The sequence below is a fragment of the Neopsephotus bourkii genome, unplaced genomic scaffold (genome assembly GCF_033783945.1).
Source record: "Neopsephotus bourkii isolate Nb327-2 ecotype Australia unplaced genomic scaffold, CSIRO-AGI_Nbou_v1 NB_107, whole genome shotgun sequence".
Classification (NCBI taxonomy): Eukaryota; Metazoa; Chordata; class Aves; order Psittaciformes; family Psittacidae; genus Neopsephotus; species Neopsephotus bourkii.
The window spans coordinates 15,717,515-15,735,056 of record NW_026900624.1 but is presented as its reverse complement, the minus strand read 5'-3'; the positions used below and the strand labels follow the sequence as shown (position 1 = coordinate 15,735,056).

At 39.5% G+C, this 17,542-nt stretch overlaps 1 protein-coding gene across 20 annotated transcripts in view; it reads left to right on the top strand.

The window, feature by feature from the left end:
* Positions 1-17,542, top strand: part of TNRC6B (trinucleotide repeat containing adaptor 6B) — a 141,045-nt gene that overhangs the window by 22,833 nt on the left and 100,670 nt on the right. Inside the window, exon 2 of one of the 20 annotated variants that reach the window (XM_061364051.1) lies at positions 11,712-11,790. The exons of the other annotated variants lie outside the window; for them this stretch is intronic. Within the exon in view, the coding sequence (XP_061220035.1) occupies positions 11,764-11,790 (27 nt within the window). The 5' untranslated portion in view covers positions 11,712-11,763. The remainder of the gene's footprint in view (positions 1-11,711; positions 11,791-17,542) is intronic. 20 annotated transcript variants of the gene reach the window in all.

Here is a 17,542-nt window from a genome sequence, read left to right as displayed (position 1 = left end):
TCTAGAAAAATTAAGGCAAAAAATATTGTCTTGTATCATGAAAATTATGTCCTTAATTTACCAATGTTTACATGATCTGAGCAATTTTCTTGTTTTTTTTCTAAGGAATATTTTTTAAGACTTCAGTAATGTAGTTTAGGGTTTTTTCTTTTGTCAGGAGTTACCCACCTGCTCCCCAGCTCCTCCAGACAGATGTCATGAGTTTTTTTGGATGAAGTTAGTTTTGTGCTTCAAAGACACTAATATAGCTGCCTTTTCATTCATATTTTATTTGAAGTTTTTATTTATCCCCTTTTGCACATTCCAGGCCATTATTGTTACGCTTACTGTTCAGATCATTGGATATTTTTTTTTTATTTTAGGTGTTTTTTTAATACCCATATTTAAGTACCAGCAACACTTCTGGACATTACTCTTTTACATTCTGTTCTCAAAAATCCCATAATTTACCTATTCTTTTACCATCACTAGAAATTATTTTTTTGTGCCTGTAAATGATATCTAAAGAAGCCATCGTCTTGAAGCATTTTGTTTCTATGCTCGTTTAAGATGGACTTCATATGTAAGCAGCTCCTTTGAAGCTCTGCTTTTAAACAGTGTAGATGTTGAGTCTGCAGCTCATAGGTCTTATAAGATTAGTAAATGCTGATTAAAAACATGCCACCTACTTCAGTGATGATAAATTTGATTATATCATATATGACGACAGATTAAGGCCCCATTCTTAACCATTGTTATGAATAATTCATTTCTAGCCAAAAAGAGATTTTTGCATGTGATGCAAAGAATGAAATTACAGTTTGTGGTGATTCATAACATCTTTTATTGGGTGCCTCAGAATAATTATGAAATAAAAGTAGCTAAGCTTTCTGTCTTGATATTTCTTCCGTCTTGCAGAACTTTGTCAACAATATTAAAGCTGTTGTTGCAAAATGTGAAAAGATTGTTGCAAAAGGTCACAAAGGTTGTAGAATTTATTTTTATACTTGTTTGTTTGTTTGTTTGTTTGTTTGTACCTACATAAAATATAAGTTAAAAACCACTTTATGTTCAAAAGGCAAAGGCCCGGGCCCATGTGCTGGGGTGACTTGATATCAGCCCTGCCTAGAGCATTTCTGTTTAGTAAATGGCTTTGCTATGATTCTGCTTGATACTTTGTTTCCTTTTCAGCATACAAAATGCTCAGGGGTCTGGTAGGTACTTCCTCACAGTTCAGATTTCCTGTTCCATTCAGTTTTGGTCTTGGCAACAAGTGGGAAACCTACATTTTGGCCTCTTGCAGAATGTTCCTGTTATCACTTCATCTGAATTTAAATTGAAAAGCACTTGGAAAAGCAGGCCTGGAAATTGTCTTTAGACTGTAGCTGAATCCCTTCCATGCTCTATTATATTTTGGCAAGAAGGGTCTTTGCCAAAATGTAACCTAACAATCACTTCTGACACTGTCTTAAACTGATCTTGAATTGAAAATTATCTGTTGCATTTTCCATAAGTACTTATTGAACTTGAGAGAAAGAGTAAATATACTGACTTCAAGAAATATCTTTGTTGTATTGATATATTATTTATCACGATGGAAAGGCATGCTTATAATTTATCTTTGTAAAGAGTAAGGCTCGCTACATGAAGTTCTTGGAGTGTTAATAACTGACTCTTCATAAAGCAACAAAGCAAAGGTTTCCTGTTGGTAGTGAGTTATAGGAAAAACATTAGTGATTGGAATGATAATCTCAGTTACCCGCGACTGCAGATTTCATGCCCAGTTATCAGCATGAGTTTCCAGAGTCTTCAGTTAGAAGAAAGTTTAATTGATTGAAAAGGTGTCACTCGCTTTGCTTTTTAAGCTCTTGCCCAGTAGCACAGGAAGAGGCAATATGTTAGTGCTGTCAGCAGTCGTAATTACTAAGAAGCCTTGGTACTTCTCTTCTGGAATAATGAGGGCATAACTTGAGGAATCGGATTTCTTGTAGATTGAGGTATACTTAAATGAAGTATTCTAGAGTGTCAAGGATGCCACGAGAATCATCTTTCATGGACTTACCATGACCATCAGGATATAAATAGATTTGGGTCCTGCAAGAAACAACTTCCCTGTGATGCCAGTCTGAAAATAACCTAAAAAGTTATACATGAAGACTTCTATCATACACTGGAAAGCAGATCATGCTTTATTCCTTGTAAAGAGATTTGATTTGATTCTAGAACCGTTTGAGATTTCCTGGCATTCTAGATTGTATAATATTCTGAGATACCAAGGCCAGGCCCTGAAGAGAAAAGATTTCTTTCTGGTTTTGAAAAAGATAGAAAGTTCCTGCTAAGCAGGTCACTTTGAAGTTTCTGTGATTCAAACTATTTCACATTAAATGTAATATGATTAGAAAAGGTAATCACTGCAGTCAAGCGTCATGAAGAGTGATAATCTTGCTTGGCTTCTGTTAACCTGGCAGCACTGCTACAGAAGTTGGCCTTCATCCTTGCCTTTGCTGCTCTTGAAATGAATGGCAGAAATCCAGTGGCAACTTCCTGGTAATTAAGCTTGAGGAAAGTTACTGATGGACTCAGTATTCGCTTTAAAGTTTGTTTTCCCCACTGTTATTAATTAATACCTTTTAAATTCATTTTGCCTTCCTCCTCCCCCTTTAATATTGTGGTATTTGAGTTGCGCTTTCTGATTGCGTACAGTTGGGAATTTTCTCTCTTTCTTTCTGTTTTTTGTTTTGACAATGTATCCTTTTGTCATTCATTGGATTGGTTTCCAGCAATGAGTCGGTTTTGCACATGCTCTTTTCCCTTCTTCCCATCCCTTACCGGGCGGGCTTTTCATTTTAACTGGTTCCATTGTTTGATCTCACAGTTTCTTCCTTGTTGTCAGGCTGTCAGAAAATACTCTTTCTGTTAAAATGGCATCAACATAAAAGACAGCTGGCACCTGTCAATAGCATGCTCTTGATTCCAGTATTTATGTAATATTAGTGCAACTAAGAGTGGAAAAAACCTGTACAGAAGTCAGCTTTTTCAAATGAGCTTGGAATCTTTAAAAACTCCATATTTTTGGCAGATGTAGAAGTTTTATTCTATAGGACGGTTGGGCCTACTTTATCCATATGATCTGCTGGTATTACACAGCAAGTATGATTTCACTTTGTAAAACAGTTGGGGCATGTGGTGTTTGATTACTGGCTTTTCAGGTCTCCATTCATAAAAAAGAACAGAAAATAGCATTTCTGCTTGGAACCCCACACCCTTTACTGTTCTTTGGATTGTGATTTGATTTTATTATGATATTTTGTGGTAGCTAATTTGCCACTAATGATTACTAGACCTCTACCATTAACAGCCTTCGTACTCTGAAAATATCAGCAAGCACTGAGCTTCTTGTTTGTGACTGATTTCTTTTCAGCTGTTTTCATCCATCTGTTAAGGATTACTGCACAGACAACACTTAAACTTTGTTTCTCAGTTGTTCCTTTGCTGTAAAATATTGCAGGATGAAGCTAAAATTTTATGCTTTATTTGAAGTATTCTTATGATTTTTTTCAATATTGGTGGGAGTTTTGAGCTTATGTTGAAAACATTTTTTTCTCAAAAAATGCAGTTAAAATTCTCATCAAATGAAACATTTTCCCCTCCCCTTGTTCATTCATCTTTCAAAGTAAAAACCTATGAATTTGCAGGGAGTGACTTTGACCAAAGTAATTTAGAAAAAGTTATTTATGAATTGTTATTTTGATTCAATGTTGAGGAAGGGGGATGAGCTAGTTCTGCCCTTTTAATGCTTTGTATGATAAACATCTAGGTACGCAAATCTTGGCTGCACATGATTTGAAATAATGCTCAACTCCTAAGTACAGGAAGAGGGAAAAGACTCTGTATGGTATTAGATAAATGTATTTTTATTAAATGTTTTCATTAATATTTATAGGAATAATTATTGAACTGAGTAAGTAGTCCAGAAATTAGTCTACTTTTCCATACTTTGGTTTGGAAAGTTTCAATACCTTTTCAAAACCAGTTGCAAAAACATTGAGGTGTTCTCTGTTCAGTCTCAATGCCCGGTGCCACTTGTCAGGCTGCCCTGATGTTGCCAGTTAATCCTTGTTATGCTTACTTTAAAGTTGCCACCCTGCTCTTTTTTGTCCACATGAATCTTTCCTCTTTACATTGTTGCCTACCTGTTCTCATCCTGCTTAATTCTTATTTTTCTTGCCTCTTAGTGTCTGTGAGCTAGCATTTGCCTTCCGTTTAAATCACTCTTCAGAACTCCGTTGGCACTAGCTATGTTAGGGTTGTTGTTTGTTTTTATCCTGAAGCATTCACACAGAGATTATGTAAAGGTTAAAACGTATGACACTTACTTGAGTATGTAAGCTCTTGATTTTATTTCATATATGTTGAGAATAAAGAAACATGAGCTTGCTTTTGTGGTATTTATATCTGATCTGTTAAGTTACATGTTCTGATATTTATAAACTTAAATATTGAAGTTAAACTGAAGCTTAAATTCAGAAGGAAGTGTTGTTAGCAGGGAGTGTTGGCAGTCAGGAGGTATCTTTCCTAAAAGCATGAGTGTTCCTCTGACTGCATTTATGGATTAGTTTGGCTCAGTTTTTGGTAGTGGATGTTGCTTGATGCTGACAATAGGGCAAAAAAAAAAGGCTGGTGCTTTTCTTGTATGGGATTTAGAATTAATATAGTAAAAAGGAAATCTTAGTTGGGTAGTTAAACTTCACACAGCATCCAGAACCTTAACACCTGTGTGTCTGGGGTTTATAATACTGCTTAGTGATACAGAACTGGGTTTCTATTCAGATAGCACTAATCTAAAGCATTCAGGCTGAAGGCCTATACAGTAATGAAATGAAGAAAATGCTTTGTCGCTGTAATTAAAATAAGCTGTTTTCCAGTCTAGTGCTGGCTTGGTTCGTAGTGCTTACAGACTTGATGATGTCTCCGCAGTGTTCCCTGCTACCCTTGAAAATTTTGGCTTGTTGTAAAGAGGTGAACTTGGAACCTCAGTGTGTACTTTCTTGTGAATACCTGACAAGTCAGAGTAGGTTTCAGTTTATTCATGTGGCTGTTGGTTTTTTTTGGGGGGGTTGTTGTTTTTTTTTTTTTTTGGTGAGTGATGTTTTCTTATTTTATGGCTTACAGTAATTTTTGGATGTATTACTTCATTCGTTTTTGATGTGTGCTGGCAGTGGATCTTCCAGTACTTCTGTTTGCTGTTATACAGGGTATGTTTCCATCATTTTTCTGGGATGTGAGTTACAGGAGCAGCTAGTCTTTCTGATGGTGACCTACAGCTATACGAAGTTCCTAGACACTTTATACAAAGTGTCTTGTAAAGGCTTTTAGAAGTAGAGAGGTATTCTGACTAACAAGACAACTGCTGCTTTTCCTGAAAGGTAGCTGCTAAGTAACTGGTCTAAGCACAAAGACAGTTTTTCACAATGGAAACTGATGTCAGCTTCCTCATCTCTGCTAGCTTCATTTTTCTAGCCTGAAAACGTTACAGTTCCATAGGAAAGTAATTTCAAAACCAAAACCTGCATATCGTGCATATATATAAAAAAAAATCATTAAGCTCTTAGTAAAGAATGAAATTGCTTTAACTCTTAAGTTAATAAAGTAGTCCTTTTTAATGACATATTATTAAAGCTTGTAAAAATGTTATGGCATATTCCTCTTGTTTTAAATATAAATTAACATAGTCTATCAAGGGGAACAGAAATTTTAGGTTAGTTTTTCCCTTGAACTTTAACACTGTGGTCAAAAAAAGGACATAATAATACTTTCCTGCAAAACACTACACAGTTAGACCTTTCTCTGTGTGTGAGAAAAAAACTCAACAAACCCTGCTCGTGAGTTTGTAACTTTGAATTTCAAGGCGTTGTAGCAAAGAGCTGTAATTATGGTATGTGGTTTAACCCCAGCTGGCAACTAAACACCACAGAGCTGCTCACTCACTGCCTGCCCTGCCCCCCCACCCCCACCCGTGAGATTGGGGGGGGAGTATTGGAAAGGTAAAAGTGAGAAAACTCATGGGTTGAGATAAAGACAGTTTAATAATTAAAAAAGGGGGGGGACACACAGGCACCCTAAACAACAAAACGAACAAAACCCCCAAACAAAACAGAGGGGAAAATAAAAACCAAGAAAAAGCAAGTGATGCACAGTGAAAGCAATTGCTCAGCACCAAACAACCGATGCCAGTTCCTGAGTAATGGCAGTCCCTGCCAACCTCCCCCTACACACACACATTCCTGCCTCGGTTTTATTGCTGAGCATGACACCATATGGTATGGAATATTATTTTGGTCAGTTTGGGTCAGCCGTCCTAGCTATGTTCCCCCTCCCAGCTTCTTGTGCACCCCCAGCCTGCTCACTGATGATATGCAGTGAGAGGCAGGAAAGGCCTTGACTCTGTGAGCACTGCTCAGCAGTAATTAAAACATCCCTGTGCTATCAACACTGTTTTCAGGACAGATCCAAAACATAGCCTCATACTTGGTACTGTGTGGAAATTTATCTCTACCCCAGCCAAAACCATTACAGTATGTTATCACGGGCTACTGGCTTCATAAAATACCGGTTATAAACAAGGTAAAATTATTGCAGACTTCAAAAAAAGAATGAATGTGGAATTAAACAGGCAGTGCTGCTTGAACTATTATAAAGGAATGCTGTTTATACAATCATATAATGGTTAGGGTTGGAAAGGACCTTAAGATCATCTAATCCCAACCCCCCCTGCCATGGGTAGGTGCACCTCACCCTAGACCTGGTTGTTCCAGGCCCATCCAATCTTTGAACACTGGTCTTGAATGCTGCCAGGGATGGAGCATTTACCACTTCTTTGGGCAACCTGTTCCAGTGCCAAATTGATGCACGGATTGACTCCACAACTCGTTAAAGTTGTAAAGTAGGTATGCTTTTTATTCAGCCCTGAGACGCAGCACGGGGATAATTCCTCAAAGTCATGCGTGCCCCAGTGTTGTTTCCCTCTACATTTATAAGGTTGCACCATACGCCTATACATATTCATGTCCTATCCCTGCTTCGTATTACAGTGAGCTAGAAGGTCCTTTGGGCCTGCACAGTGCCCCCTCTGGTCATGGGCAGGGGTCTCAAGATGAAGTAAATGAGTCTTCCTCCTGTGGGTAGGGGTCTTCAAGATGAAGTAAATGAATCTTCCTCTTCTTGAACTTCTCACCTTTCAGTCTTCATACATATGGCCTTAGGATTTGGTCCCAGCCATAAACCATCTGCTTCTCCCCCTTAACAGATTCAGGGGTCTGCTTTTCCCTATCAATAGGTGCTTATCGGTAGAATCAGGTGTCTGCTTTTCCTTGTCAATAGAACCAAGTGTCTGCTTTTCCTTATCAACAGAACCAAGTGTCTGCTTTTCCTTGTCAATAGAACCAGGTGTCTGCTTTTCCTTATCAATAGCTAGTGCCTTTGTTCTGCTTAGTAGGCATGATAGGTACAGACAATACCTTTGCTTAAGCAATCGAATTCCTCTAACCCCCCTGTACAACCCCCCTGTACAACCCCTCTGTACATTGGTCAACCCTCTGCATCAACATCAGCTTCTCAATAAATAACTTCTTTATATCTACCCTGAACTTCCTTGGTCAAGTTTAAACCCATTGCACCTTGTTGTATCACTACAGTCCCTGATGGAGAGTACTTTTCCAGCACCCTTGTAGGCCTGTTCAGATACTGGAAGGCTGCTATGAGGTTTCCATGCAGCTTCTCTCCTCCAGGCTGAACAGACCCAAACTTCTCAGCCTGTCTTTGTATGGGAACTACCCCAGTCCCCTTATCATCCTTGTGGAGGGATCCTCTGGACTTGTTCCAACAGTTCCATGTCCTTCTTATGTTGAGGACACCAGAACTGTACACAATACTCCAAGTGGGGTCTTGTGAGAGCAGAGTAGAAGGGCAGGATCACCTCTTTGGTCCTGCTGGTCACGCTCCCTTTGATGCAGCTCAGGACACAGTTGGCTTTCTGGGCTGCAAGTGCACACTGAAGACGGCTCATGTTTGGTTTCTCATCGACCAGCACCCCCAAGTCCTTCTCCGCAGGGTTTCTCTGAATCTCTTCTCTGCCCAACCTGTAGCTGTGCCTGGGATTGCTCCGACCCAGGTGTAGGACCTTGCACTTGTCTTGATTAAACTTCACAAGGTTGGCATTAGCCACCTCTCAAGCCTGTCAGGGTCCCTCTGAATGGCATTCCTTCCCTCCAGCATATCAACTGAACCACATAACTTACTGTCCTTGGCAGACTCGCTGAAGGAATGCTTAATCCCACTGTCCATGTTTCTGACAAAGATGTTGAACAGGATCAATCCCCAAAACAACCCCTGAGGGTCACTGCTTGTTACCCATCTCCAGTTGGACACTGAACTGTTGACTGCAACTCTCTGCGTGTGACCATCTAGACAATTATCTACTGGGTGGTCCATCCATCAGATCCATGTCTCTCCAATTTAAAGACAAGTATATCATGTGCCACACTGTTGAACGCTTTACAAAAGTCCGCTTTAGCTTAGCTGCTTGGACATTTTGAAAGAAATTGAGGATCAAGTGTAAGATTTTGCAGTTGGGTGTACTGTTTTCTACAGGGGCAAGATGGATTACTCATTTGAAACCTACCTACACATTGTGAAGACAGACCGTTAAAGTGCAGATACCAAACTGTGAGATGCCTCTGTTTCCTAATCTTGGAATACTCTGAAGTGCTTTTGAAGCACAAAAGAGAAGTTTAATACAATGTTTTATTTCCCTTGGGAAGTACCATCATCTGCCAAATTGACTTTGAGATCTCTAAGAACTGGTTTTGGGGCAAAATTTGAGCCACAGAAAATAAAAGCTTGCTTTACCCTTCTAAATCATTGTGGTCTATTAGTTTGGCTGAGTCACTGACAGGTGTAAAACTCACCAATCTTGTTGACTTCATGCATTTACAAGACTTAATACATTTCATACATTTGCATGACCCTACAAGGGCATTTTGTTTTCAGTTTGTGAACTAGATGGGTATGTATTTGTTTCAGTTCCTCAACATCTTTTTCTTCTCTCATCGGGTGTGGAAGAAGTGGATATGGAGTTTGCAGAGAAGACTTTTTATTCTTGACACTAAAAATTGTAGTGATGGTCTTTGCCATTACAGCAGATAAGAGAGTGTGTGGACAGCTAAAGACACTTGAAGTCTACAGGAGCGGATTATGCAGTATCAGTTCCCCTGAGGGTAAAAGCAACATTAAAAGCGTGTCAACATTTCCGGTCACCTGTTTAAAGTCTGTTCAGTGAGACATTTTCATAGTAGACAAGGCAGTGTATTATAAGAAGGGAGAATGTAAGAGTTGTCTACAGATGCAGTAAGCCTGTGTGAAAATAGGTTGCTAAGGAATTTTAGTACTCTGAAATCCTATTGGTAGGTTTTAACAGATACGGAGTTTCTACCTGTGATTCCTAAACAAATGCTTACTCCCATGGTGTTTGAGTGTTTTGTTTGAGGACAAGTTGTACGTATGCAGGCAAGAGAAGCTGAGGTTCTGCCTCAGACATGAGTGGGTATTTTTAATGGTTTGGTGGTCTGCCACGTACCTGATGATTTTAATAATCCTGAGGAGTCTGGAAAAATTATACGAGCAAGCATTGTCAGTGGCTCCCATGTGACTAAAATAAGAGTTTGGACTTAAATTCTGATAACTGCAGAAGCTAGAAAGCAGCTGTGCACTGTGTGAATAGTCTGTGTTTCTTCTCCTTTTTGACAGTGGCCAAAAGTGGATGCCTAAGACAGCAGGGTTAGTATTTACTCATAACAGAATTTTCTCAGCCACCAGCTGTTTGTTGCACAGGAACTTTCTTGACCACTGGCAGTTTCTGTGTGTTTAGAGTCCACCCAAAAGATTTCTCTTAAGTGAATACAGAAAAGAAAGTTAGCTATTTTTTTTCTTCTTGCCTATCTGGTCAGATCTCTTCAAGGCAGAATAATTTCAGCACCTCTGTGTGTGTGCCTGGTTTATGTCGTGTTCAGTCACTCTCAACAAGCCACAGAAAACGTTTGTAACAGTGAAGGTGTTTGAATGTGTAGTGCAAAATTGTAATTTAGTTTTCAGTAATTCTGATTATAATATGATTTCTTGATGTGTTAAATTTCTTTTTTTCTGCTGTTTGCCTGTTGCCCTTCTGTGGCAATGCATCACCTACCTTTCCAAATCGAAGTGGAAGAGAACAGTTACCATATTATCTCTCTTCTGTTTTGGGGTGGTTAACAATGTGTGTATCAAAATATCTTGCCACTTACAGATGCCAGTTTAAACTGCTATAACTTGTTCATGTGTGTCTGCACCATAAATGGTATTGCCTGTAAAATGGGTTGACTAAATAGTCATTGGGCTGAATATGTATGGCTGTTCAAAGTAGTGGTGGTGAGTGTTCAAGGGCTTTCAGGTCAGATTTTCCCCCTAAATGGAAAGTGTAGAAGATTTAAGGAAGTGCAGAAGTTTTTTTCAGTTGCAGAAACTAGCAAGAATCCTTGGCTTGTGAAATACCCATGATCTTTGGTGTTTCACAAGCTGAAGAATAATATATATACTTAAGTAAAAGTTGGGAATTACTTATATCTGACTAGCTTCAGATTTTCTGGGATCCATTCTGTGAATGTACAGAGCACACAGAGAAGTGGATGAAGAGCAGCATCAGCTATGGTGCTTGAAAAGAAGAACACTTCTGCTCACATTGAGAATGCTTTATGCATTTTGTGCCTGACAATGTTGAGCTATTATTCAAAACTGCCTTGGCATCTTCAGAGTTCAAGTTTTCAAATGGCATTTCTAGACACCTTGTCATAACATGACTTGAGTGACTTCAGCGTCTTCGGTGGTTGAAGGTGTTACCGGCACAACAGTGTCTTGCTGCAAATAGCTAAGTAGTTCAAACTGCCTTCAGAGCAAGACTCAGATGAATTATTTTTATTTTTATATATGTGTAGATGAGCTGCTGTAGTTAAAATATTTTGCAGAGAGGTAATGTATTAAAAAAATTAAGTAAACTTTTTCATTTACACAGTAAGAAATGAGGCTGAGGGCTTGACCTATTTAACATTTTTGAGTGTGACCATTGTTTTCATGATACTCATAAAACTATTTGTTTTAAGCTTAGCAGGGAATTCCTGTTAAGCTGCTGGGTATTTCACAGAATATTAGATAACATAAACATCAAAAAAAAAAAAAACCCATAGAAAATGGGCCATAGGTTATTTGTACAAGTGTAGGTGATGAATTAGAGACCGTTGGAGGTAGAAGCAAAGCTCTGTCTTTCAACCACTGCTGGAGGTTTGGTGCTTATTTAGGCAAAACATAAGTTATGCATTCTGAGTTACATGTCTTCGCTACTATTAATGATTGAGCTGCCATCGGTAATCTGTCTTATTGTTCTAGAAGGATGATGCACATTTTAGTGATGTGTTAATTTCTTGGCATTTATAGTTAATGTTATAACACTTAATTGAGTCAGGGATTAATTAAAATACCATGAGGTTGCATATAATAAACATAGGTATTAGTGTAGTGATTTTAAAAAGAAATTGTATGTGGTTTAAGTGCGTTAGCATTCAAAATTATTAGCAGGGAGTACTGAATGTGATATGTGATTTAGCAGTAGTCATTTACGTTAGTTTCACTTCTCTTTTTACTAACAGGAAACTCAGTTAGGACTGCACAATGGTAATAACATTGAAATGCTCAATCTAGATGCTGATGAGAAACGTCAAGAAACTAGTGAGTAGGCTAGGAGATGGTTAACATCTTGTGTTGGGTTTTTTTTGTACAAGACTCAGCTTTGGCAAAATTGAGAGGGGGGAAAAGGTAGAAACAGATTCAAATGATAACTTCAGAGAACTTTTAATGTGTATCTTGTCTCTAAGACTTCCCTCACTGTGGTTCAGAAAAATACTTTGCTCTTTCTTATTTTAGGAGCTTCTTTTCGCTATGAATTTCTTTCCTTCGTAGTATCCAAGGTGTGGTTTTATTTTAATGTTTTCCTCTGTGTGATAAAATTAAGGTTTAATCTAAAACCAGGTATTTTGGGACTAATTTTGCTAACATATTTATGCTGCTGTGCATATTTTACGATGCTAGCATAACACTAATTTATTCATAAGAAAATTATTAAGTGTTTGCAGCTAAATTGCATTGATTTTCATTAAGTTAAACATTTAATTAATCTGTTGCTAATGAGTAAAATTTTCCCCAATGCAGTTTGTCCAAAGTGTTCATAAAGCCAAACAGAGCAGTGACTCAGCTTTCCTCTCATTTGTAGTAGTGATTACATTTCTGTTAGACCTCAAATTGTCTCTTGAGATTTCTGACAAGTTCTTCTAACTGCTTGGCATTTACAGGGCTTCTACCACAGTTAGCAGTAGTGAGTAGTGACTAATTGCTTGGATTTTAACATTAGGTTGTGTAATTCTACTTAAAGTGAGCATTAATGAGACAAAAGAAATGCTGATGACCTGTTTACATTATCTCAGTTGCTGCTGATGATTGGGAAGTACACTGGTGTTAAAGGAATTGTGACAAAACACCAAATTTATTAGTCTTAAACTGCATCTGCAGTAGGCTGGTTTAAAATTAGCAGGTGCCGTAAAGCACTGGAAGTAAATTGCCACAACCTGAAGAAGGCAGTTTTTGACATTGGCTGGTACAACTGGACTCCTGTTGTACACCAGATGAGGTTTCCAGTTCTTGCGTGCTTGAGAAGTTAGCAAATGAAAAATCTTAAAAGAGTCTCCATCTCCTGTTCGCTCAGGTGGTTGCTTCAGTTGTTTTATAAAATAGGAAAAAACCCCAACAAAAACCAACACAGCTATGTAAAGGAACCATGGAATGAGCAGGTAAAGGGAGTGATAGTAGCTCTCTTGGTGCAGCTGCGTTAGTATGAATCATGGAATAGTTTGGATTGGAAAAGACCTTAAGATCATTTAGTCCCAACCTCCTGCCATGGGCAGGGACACCTTACACTAGACCATGTCAGCCAAGGCTCTGTCCAACCTGGCCTTAAACACCACCAGGGATGGAGCATTCACAACTTCCCTGGGCAACCTGTTCCAGTGCCTCACCACCCTCACAGTAAAGAACCTCCTCCTTATATCTAACCTGAACTTCCCCTGTTTAAGTTTGAACCCATTACCCCTTGTCCTATCACTACAGTATCTGATGAAGAGTCCCTCTCCAGCACCCTTGTAGGCCCCCTTCAGATAGTGAAAGGCTGCTCTGAGGCTTCCATGCAGCTGAACGGCCCCAACCTTCTCAGCCTGTCTTTTTCTATGGGAGGTGCTCCAGCCCCTGATCATCCTCGCGGCCTCTTCTGGACTTGTTCCAACAGTTCCATGTCCTTCTTACATTGAGGACACTAGAACTGGCAACAGTATTCCAAGTGGGGTCTCGTGAGAGCAGAGAGAATATGCTTCACTGGTGAAGACAAAATACTTTTTAAAACAAATAGTTTTTCATAGTAAGTATGGGATTTCTTGCAAGCGTCTGTCTTTTTTGAGAATATTTGGTTTCTTTTAAGCTCAGTGCAGTTTTGGTGGGCTAGGATATCTAATAAAGGTACTCAATCTTGTTAGGAAAATGTGCTTTCTGACATCAGGATTTAGGAAGATGAGGCTTTGCCCTTGAAACTTTCTGACCTTTCAGAGTGTGGCTGGCTTTATCCAGGCTCTCCAGATTAGGTTTACTCATTAATCAAATCCATTAGGGTATCATTGAAGGTATTTTTAGAAGAGAGTAGTATGAAACTGTAGTAACAGGTGTTGCAGTTCAGGAGGGGAGGAAGTAATAGTTTATTTAAGCTTCTCCGGTATATTTTATTTTCTAAAAACTAAGTATTGAGTGTCTAATTGTGAATAGCTTTTAAAAATTAGATGAAAAGCTTTATATTTTATTATTTAGAACACTAAAAGTAAAAACTTTTGTCACTGTTCGGAAACTCACAGGTGTCCGGGTTTTAAGGAAAAAAGGCTTTGAAATCATAAAATTCAGGGTTCAGCAATATCTGGTTCCTTTTTTATTTTCTTTTTAAAGTGCAAGTTTGCTGTTTGCTCCCCCCCTGCTGTTGAAGGGTCTCTGTATGGTTCCTGGGTCCAGCTGCCAGATTCTTGAAGCGTTCTCCGTGGCTTGCCAGGAGAAACAGGTGTGGAGTGGGCTTCCTTGGACTCCTGCTCTTGGAATCAGTGGCTCCCTCTGCAGTCCTTTTAAGAGAAACTAAAGTGTCTTCCATCTTCTGCCGTTCCACCTTTTCTTCTTTCCCTGGGAGAACTGCGATAGGTACACGAGTTGTGTCTTACCTCCACCTTCCACTCTTTTTTTCTACGTATTCAAGACACCTCTTACCTATGGATGGTGTAAATCTACAGAGACTAAAGATGTAGAATACACCTTTTCGGAATGCTTGCAGTTAACTGGATCTAATGTGGTTGCTGTATGCTCTGTGTGGCTGAAACTTAGTGAGGACTCTGGGCTCCAGCTTCCTTAAAAAGAAGACTAAAAGAGTGCTGGATGTGATGCATAGAAGCTGAGAGACTTCTTGGGAAAAAATGTGCATAGGGCTTCTATGAGAACTGTGGGTGGAGGAAAAATTAGTATTATCAGCTAACTCAATTTTTACTTTTTAAATACTTTTTCGGGGTCTCAAAAATAAATCTGCTGAGTTGATAGCTGTGCCTAAGAACTAATTTTAGGAAAACATAATGTCCATGCATTCTGCTGGGGTAGTTTGCTCTCTAGTTTGTCAGATAGAGCTCTTCGAATTAAGATGACAGCAGGGAAGGCTGGAAGTGGATACTCTTTATAAGCTTATTCTAGAATTTTTAGAATGCTAAATAAACTGCATAGCATTTTTTTGCAAAAAGTTTAAAACCTTCAAATTTCAAAGTGAAAAATTTAACTCATTGGTCATGAATGTGTTTAAATGTGCAGGCTAGCAAAAGAAAATTAGACACAAGGCTCTGCAAAAAGGAATACAAAAAATGCTGCACTAGATCAGGCCTGTGAAATGATCTCTTTCAGATACATATATATATCTATAGGTATATATATAAAAAAATACGTGTGTGTTTGTGTAACTTACCCTTCCACTTTATAAACATGACCTCATTGCCAGAAACAGAAAAGCTTGTATTGATATTGTCCTGTAACCCTCTAACATACAAATAAATCTTCAGAGATATGTGAAACATAAAATCCAGAAGGACTTGTGAAATTTGTGGTTGCAATTTATGTTTGTACAACAATAAATTTTTCTTTGCCTGCATAACTGTTTATTTTCCAAGTAATTGTATATCCCCTTAAGTTGATGTGTGTTGGTTTTGGTGGTTTTTTGTGCACAGGTTAGGTTTTATTTATATTGTGGTAGCAAAAGGGTGATTATTTGTTAGAACATTGTCAAACTGCCTTTTTTTGTGTATGCCTCACTTGTGTCTTTTTGCATTGAGGGAGGTCTGCATCCCAAATGTTAGATTTTATTAATGTAAAATCTTCTCTCTGCCTCAGACTTTTCTTTAGTCTAACTTCTCAGGCATTTAGAGTGTTTTGGAGGGGGTTTGAGCCTTCACTGTCTGTGCTTTTAGGCAGTATCCTGAAAGAGGATGTACTATGGTTCTGCCACAGTCATTTCAATATTTTTCTGTATTACTGTTCGGTGTAGTTTTAGTTTTTCTTATTGTTTTATTTTCAGCCTTTTGAAAATGTATGTAACTTCCTAAGATATTTTTCTTAGACCTTTCTATGCTGAAGTGCAGGTTCTTGCTGGGTTAGGAATTTGTTAGAAGTATTTTTTCTCCTATATATTACCTCTCAACATTAAACTGAATCTGTTCTTTTATTCATAGGATTTCCTGGAAATTTAGGTTGGAAGAGTTCTCTAGTCTGACCTCCTGCTCAAAGCAGGGTGAGCCAGAAGGTCAAAGCAGGTTATGAGGGATATTATCGTCTGGCCTTGAAAACCTGAAAGCAAGGAGACCACAAAACTTCTCTGGGCTATCTGTTCAGGTGTTTGTCTGTTCTCACGGTGAAGAAGAATCATCTTATATGCAGTCTGGACTTCTCTTGTTTCAACTTTAATGCTCATTGTTTTTTTGTCCTGTCACATTGTACCACTGTGGTAAGCCTGACTCCTTGCTAACCTCCTTGTAGGTACAGGCAGGCTGTTGTTAGGTCTCTCCAAAGCCATCTCTTCTGCAGGCCAAATAAGTCCATCTTCCTCAACTTTTCCAAACAGGGCAAGGGCTCAGGCTCCCTGAGCATCCTGGTGGCCTATTGCATCTACTTTACGGATTTCTTTCTTGTATTGGGGGGCATAATAAGGTATGTTAGACTGTATCTGGAAAAATAAGCCCGGATTAGAGGTGATAATCAGTTCCCTTATTTACTGGCAAGACTCTTTCTTAATAAAGCCTACGATACTGTTGACCTTTCCTGCCAGGGCACACTGCTGGCTCATAATAAGCTTGCTATTTGTCAGCCTCCAGATCATATCTTGCCAGGGCCTCTCAGGTGTGGGGCTTTGTGTTTGTCCAGTCTGACTTTATACAGCTCCTGTAGCATTCATTCCCCTTTCCTGTCTGGATCCATCTGAATGGCAGCCTTGCCCTTAAACATGTTGACTCAACCTCTTCACCCCAGTTAAGATTCTGCCCCTCTTCTCTGCTCTCATGAGATCCCACTTGGAGTTCTGTGTGCAGTTCTGGTGTCCCCAACATAAGAAGAACATGGAGCTGTTGGAGCAAGTCCAGAGGAGGCCACGAGGATGATAAGGGAGCTGAAGCACCTCCCATACAAGGACAGGCTGGCTGTTCAGCTGGAGAAGCTGTGTAGAGAACTCATAGCAGCCTTCCAATATCTGAAGGGGGCCTTTGAGAATTCTGGAGAGGGATTCTTCATCAGGAACTGTAGCAGTAGGACAAGAGGCAATGGGTTCAAACTAAGATGTTGTATGACCAGGGCCCAGTCTGGGAGCTCTGCTCTGGCTGCTCCGGCGGGGGCCACTGTAGGCACCCAGACAGAGCAGACGAGAGGGGAGGCTGCAGCGCAGAGCTTGGGGTGTAGAGAGTGCCTGCACTGGTCTGGTGAGGGGAAGGTGCACAATGGGCAGGGCTGCACTTGGTGCTCCATGGTGGAGATCCTCCTGCAGCAGGTGACGGAGCTGCAGGATACTGTTAATAGGTTGCAAGATGTCAGGGTAGCTGAGAGGAAGCAGGACTGCTTGCTCCAGGCCCAAACTGTGCAGGGGCCTCAAGCTTTCCCTCTAGCTCATGAAGGAAAGAAGGAGGCTGTTAACCCGGGAAGCTGAGAATTAGTGACAAAAAAAAAAAAAAACCCACAACAAAAAAAGGAGGAAAAGGACAATTAAAAGCAAGGGGCTTCCTCCTAAATCTGTTGTCCCCACGCAGAACCGCTTTGCTGTCCTGCAGGAGGGCAGTGAGGAAATGCACTCACACCAGAAACAGCCGGTTGATGCACTAGTAGAGAA